The 5,819-nt window shown below is 46.2% G+C and overlaps 1 protein-coding gene across 1 annotated transcript; it reads right to left on the reverse strand.

Annotated features, from left to right (window-relative positions):
- Nucleotides 1–530: 530 nt before the first annotated feature.
- On the reverse strand, nucleotides 531–5,584 carry LOC110494623 (proton-associated sugar transporter A-like). The gene is made up of 9 exons (XM_090206220.1): nucleotides 5,398–5,584; nucleotides 4,126–4,597; nucleotides 3,864–3,956; nucleotides 3,518–3,742; nucleotides 2,071–2,882; nucleotides 1,823–1,976; nucleotides 1,473–1,649; nucleotides 1,094–1,299; nucleotides 531–906 (listed from the first exon to the last, which is right to left on the reverse strand). Exons 2-9 carry the CDS (start codon nucleotides 4,559–4,561, stop codon nucleotides 634–636), a joined length of 2,376 nt encoding a protein of 791 aa, XP_090062346.1. The 5' UTR covers nucleotides 4,562–4,597; nucleotides 5,398–5,584; the 3' UTR covers nucleotides 531–633.
- Between the last annotated feature and the right edge of the window lie 235 nt (nucleotides 5,585–5,819).

Consider the following 5,819-nt stretch of genomic DNA (forward strand, 5'->3'; position numbering starts at 1 on the left):
TGTTTGTGAACGCAGTGGGGACCGTCAAGTCAAAATGGTAAATAATGACCATAATAATCTGGTTGACTGGTGAGAAAGATATAAGCCTGATCAGAGGGCACATGCTTGGCTCTAATGTTCACATAGTGCAAACCGAGTGAATGCAGTACTATATGGCGTGTGTGTGTTGTATTGTGTGTCTGTGTGTAGATGTACAGTAGATGTGTTACTGTGCTTACAGGAATTTAGGGCTTCAAGCAAAGGTCATTGGTGACTCGAGACAGTCCCTAAACCTGCTTACAGGGGGATGTGCTAACTCAGAGAAACAGGCAGGTAAACATTCTCTTGGCCATGAGACGAAAACAGAAGGCATTGAGGCTACAGCGCAAGCAGATATTGGACAAGACAAAAACAACGAACCCCCTCAAACATAGTTTTCATTAATAACGGGATGTAGAGGCTATAAGTATTTTATATTTGGTGGGCAGCAGCCTAAACCTAACATCAAAATCAAGAAATAGTGATGACGAAAAAGACTACTGACAGCAGAATAATCAGGCATGCACACACAGACACGCCATCAACATCACGTTTTAGTGGAAATGAGCAGAAAGAAATGCATGGACACACTAGTGTGGGAGGCAGTGAGGGGGGCTAAATGTGCACAAGTAGTGGCTGGGTCTCGCTTCCGGAAGGCTCACCCTCAGTCGGGGGCAGATGGTACACCACACAGAGGGAGGAGTACAGACAGCCCACGAATGACATCACGCTGGAAAAGTACATCACTCCCTGGGCCCCGCCTACCAGTGAGGTCAGAGGTCCCATCGACACGGACACTATGATCTGAGCCAGGAAGTACTGGCAGCTGAGCAGAGAGATGTCCACCCCCATTCCTCTCCTGGTGCCTTCTTTTGACGATCCACAGAACTACACACACAGACAAACACACAGCACAGACAGAGAGAGAGCACATGTATAATTCCACATAATACCTTGCTATATCAAAATTCAACAGTTGGACAACACTGACCAACACCAGGATATAAAACACTATGTCACAGAAACCACACTGAACAATATTATATTCAGTGTAATCCCATTTATCTTCACTAACCTGCGGGCTCTGGTAGTATTCACACAGCAGAGAGTAAGGTAGCGTGCATAGAGTGGAGAATAGCACCCCGTAGGTGATACAGAGAGACAGCACCACATAAATGTTGGTGGAGAGCGTAGCAAGGCCTGTGCCAAGGCCAAACACCAGGTAGGCAAAGAAATAGAGAGAGCGGAGGGAGAAACGTTCCCCCAGCTTCTCCAACATGGCTATGAATAGAAATGAGAGGAAGGAAAAAATCCTGTAAAACAACTAAATGTGATAAAGAATCTAAATTATGGATGTTGTGTGAGGTGTGTGTTCTGTTTCTGTGTTCTGAGTGACTGAATGCGTTTGTGTTTTCTTTTTAGTGTCTGTGTGTGTGTGTGTGTGCAGGACTCACCTGAGTAAAAGGCAGCACTGAATGCATAGATGCACATGCCCCAGCAGCCCATGCTGACCCCAGCATTGTAGCGTTGGTAGGCCTCAGAGTCATGGGGTGCTCTGGGGTCTCCCTTGAACACTACCTCCCCCATGAAGTCAGTGTAGAACAGCAGCATGCCCTCAAAGGACAGCCAACCTTTAGGATCAAGACAGGATGGCAGATAACTCATATTTACGTAGACAAACTCACACAGCTTCCTCTGGATCACAGACAGGTGTTGTGATAACAAAGCCAAACTCACTGGTGGCTTTAACCTTGGTAGGCATACAGACAATGAAACACAAGCACAAGAGTGACATGACTCTCACCCAAAAAATGGTTAGTGCAGAGGCTGCGCAGTGATGGAGGCATCCTGTAGATGGCGATACACAGCATCCTCATTGACATCTGTGAATCTGCTGTCTCCACATTTTCCCTCAGGTCACTCTCATAGCGCACCCCATTCAGCAGAATATTTGCCACCTTCATTACAGGAAGAATAAGATTCAAAAAACAAATTCTCTCAACACGATGATCTGTAAACAAACAAATCAGAGGGAATCAATTCCAGGCCGACCTGCTGACTGAAGGTCACTGTTCTTCTGCGGCCATTTTCCATCCCTCCACTCTGGGTCACCATGGACTCCTCCACTAGCGCAAGGCTCTGAGGGCGCTTCAAGATACTAGCGGATGAACCTCGATGGGGCCCTCCCCCCATCTGAGCCTCCCCTGCCTCGGCCCGTGATCCTGCCCCAGCCAGGGTCACTGTCACTGCTACTGCTCCAGACTGTGAACCTGTTCCAGGCTGAGATCCCTGGAGAGGTAGGGTGTCCCCTGGAGGCAGGGGTCGGGCTGCAGTGTCTGGGTCAAGGGGCTGTGGCGATGGCTGTCCAGTGTAGCAGTCGATGAGCACACTGTCTATAAAGGAGGTTCCCAGGGATGAGGCAAACTCGTTAATGCCAGTGAGAGAGTTGTCCCGACTGATAAAGCTGCCATATTTAGGAGTGAGCGGGCTGAGGGGGGAGATGGGGCTGGTGAGGCTGGCACAGAGGCATGCGTTGGCGTCAGGGTTCGAGGGGCGGGGTTCAGAGAACTGGTAGCTATTGAGCCCAGTCACTTCCTCTTCCTCCTCCAATCCCAGCCCTGCCCCCTGAGGGTCTGGGGGAGAGGGGGGTAGAGGGAGGCTGGGGCTCTTCAGAGAGCCCTTCTGAAGCTGCGTTTTTGGCAGGGGCCGCTCGGGGATGCTGTTGAGGGTCATGCATGTGGAAATGACCAAAGTGACACTGGTGAACATGTATATGATTCGAAGTTGACCTCCCATTGATCTCCCGAAATCAGTGTGGTCCCAGTTAATTCCACCCACGATGTACCCGAATCCACCACCCAGACCTGCATAAAGAGAGTGGGACATAATCATCATAGAGCCGATCATCATATCAATGACACTGATTATACTATCACATCTTAGATATACTGTATATGCTATCACTATCACATCTTAGATATACTGTATATTCTATCACATCTTAGATATACTGTATGTGCTATCACTATCACATCGTAGATATACATCGTCAGAAGTGGTTTATATGTACATTTTACTGTCTCACATACCAGTAGTGAGTGTTACAGCCTATTGGTATGTATTCTCGAACCAGCCAGTAGTGTACAACAAAATTTCCCTGACAGACCAGTTGTAAGTGAATAGCTCTCTAACCTGCCAGTAGTATGTATACTCCCACTGGGCACAAACTGGATGAATCAACGTTGTTTCCATATTATTTTAACCCCCAAAAAGCTATGTGATGACGTTGAATCTACATGGAAAACTGATTGGGTTTGAAAAACGTTGAACCTAAATCTAATGACACAGTGACATGTTTTATTGATTTCACGTTAAATTAACGTTAGTTGACAACTCAACCAAATGTAAATCAAAACTATAAATTGAAGTTACGTCTGAGCCCAGTGGGCTGTGTATTTCCCCGACTGACTAGCAGTTAGTGTATGCAGTGCTCTCAAACCTGCCAGTAGTGCATGAATATTGAGGCCACGATCCTGGTCCTCTGGCAGGCACACATCCATCATGTAGGCATGGCTGGGGTTATCTGCCGAGTCCGCACTGAAGTCCATCAGAACCACTCCACAAATAGTCAGTATGATGCCCCACTTGTGATTGGTTGCTGTGTCTGCCACCGCAGCTCCAATGTCCCGCCCATTCAGCACCAGTGTTAAACCAAGCAGAGCTCCTACAAAGGTAAAACAGAGAACTCCATCACTTCAGGATATCAATATTAGTTTAAAAACAGGAACCCAGCCACACCAGAGGGGGGAGAGCCATGCAAGAAGTGGATGGTGAATATTCCTTACCTATAGCCAAGGCCAAAATAAACGGTCTCCGCCGGCCAAAGCGGGATGTGCAGCGGTCACTCCAAGCTCCCAGGAGAGGCTGGAAAAGGAATCCTTAAATCCATGAAGAAAGGAGAAGGATTTAGGGGCACTCAATGGGAAATGCAGATGGGAACATCTATATAGTCTAACTATACTATTCAAAGTATAGTTAGGTATCATATGTCTTCCAATCAAACAGGACTTTCTGTATCTACTTCATCTCTCCCTGCCACTTCATTACCCAATATAGGACTGGTGAACCACACCAGGCTGTAGAACTGGTCTGGCAGACCCATCTGTAGCAGGACTGGGGTGACATAGGCCGTCTCCATGGCATAGCTGAACTCTATGCCAAACAGGACGCAGCCATTGAAGAGCAGCTCTGGGAAGGTGCGGCGGGGGGGTAGCTCACTGAGGTCCAGCTGATTCAGAGGGCAGGGGGTGTTGGGCGGTGGGGGCGGGGATGGTCTGATCAGCTTCCAACACTTCGGGGGTCTGTGGAAGTTGTTGGCACGGTGACTCAAGAGGCGCGTGGTAGACGATGGGAAGCTGGCCGTCTTGGGCATGGAGCTCCTCCAGAGGCCGTCATTAGTGGTACCCAATGGCCTCTCTGATGACCTCCCTCCTGGGCTGGCCAAGAGAGGGTCACTGGGGGTGCCCATTCCTGGAGAGGACATCACTCTGTTAGGTGAGCCCAGTTTACTCTGCACACACTAGGAGATGGTCATAAGATAAAATGCAATCAAAGTTAGAAGACAAATAGTTTTTTACGAGGAGGAAGACAGTACAGTTAAGAGGCATGTCAATAACATATGTGCAGTCATCATTACATCTATAAAATATTGAATCATCATAATAGCCTTGGCAAGCTAATTTTAGAGGACACTCAAGATCAAAAGATCAATTCTTCAATGTTGAATCATTTTGGTTGCTCATGTTGACCAGTAGTGTGTGTCACAGAAAGTATTTGACTCTGGTGACAACATTAAGGACATTAGAAGGGGTCGGGAATCAGTTAAATGCAGGCTAAACTGACAACGGAGTAAAGAGCAGAAATCTCAACTAGCATGCAAGTCGCAGTAATGAAGAATTGAGTGTGTGCGCGTTCACGCGAATTCTGCAGAGAGATTTTCGGCACAAGACCGGCACGACGCACTGAAAATAATGCACTTATTTATACTGATGTGCTGATGCGGAATCGCGTTTCCATCTTGAATTTTTCATGGATGTATTTTTCATTGTAAAAAATATATTCTGGTAGGACCTATAAAAAAAACATTTATGACACGGTCTCCTCAAATAACACACGTTTTAAGATGCTAGGTTACACATTATATCGTTGTGAAACACGTCTTTAAACATGAAAAATATGTAAAAACGTGACTGACTGGCTTGATAGGTCTGACTGGCTTGATAGAAATGTTTGTTCTCAAGGTGGTGATTATACAATTGAATTAACTCATGATCTTGCAGGACAAGGCGTGCATATTGAAACAACACGAAAGAAAATTACCTTATCAGTGTTTCTCTGTCATGTATTTCAGCATTTTCTGTTGGTGAACAAGTCAATCATATTTATGCTTATAATATTTACGTTGAATTAGATAATTCATTTTTTTCCCCTGAGATGCATTCATCTCCCTACTTTAACCTTCGTCACTATTCCTCTCCCTTCCTCTGTCCCTCACACGTGACGTCACATTACCACTCCTGTTTCCCTGCGCTAGGTAGACAAGCAGCATCAACACCAACATGGCAGCTATCGCACCGCCAGAGACTTTTCGTTTCCATTATCATGAACCATATTTAAAATGATTGTCAACAACCCTGACCAAGAGTTAAAAATATTATATGGATGTGTCGACCTTGGCTTATCTAAGACCCAAACTGATTTACTTAGTTTTTTTGTGCTGTCCAAACATGTTTACCTAAATA

The sequence above is a fragment of the Oncorhynchus mykiss genome, chromosome 17 (genome assembly GCF_057628025.1).
Source record: "Oncorhynchus mykiss isolate SJ-2025 chromosome 17, ASM5762802v1, whole genome shotgun sequence".
In the NCBI taxonomy this organism is placed as follows: domain Eukaryota; kingdom Metazoa; phylum Chordata; class Actinopteri; order Salmoniformes; family Salmonidae; genus Oncorhynchus; species Oncorhynchus mykiss.

What these genes read in the sequence shown, in the direction of transcription:
- LOC110494623 (XM_090206220.1), bottom strand. Translation starts at nt 4,561, where the DNA reads ATGTCCTCTCCAGGAATGGGCACCCCCAGTGACCCTCTCTTGGCCAGC. An exon ending in TATTCATGCACTACTGGCAG is followed by an intron (nt 2,883 to 3,517) that starts GTTTGAGAGCAC and finishes CTCTTTATGCAG; the next exon opens with GTCTGGGTGGTGGATTCGGG. An exon ending in AATACTACCAGAGCCCGCAG is followed by an intron (nt 907 to 1,093) that starts GTTAGTGAAGAT and finishes CTGTGTGTGTAG; the next exon opens with TTCTGTGGATCGTCAAAAGA.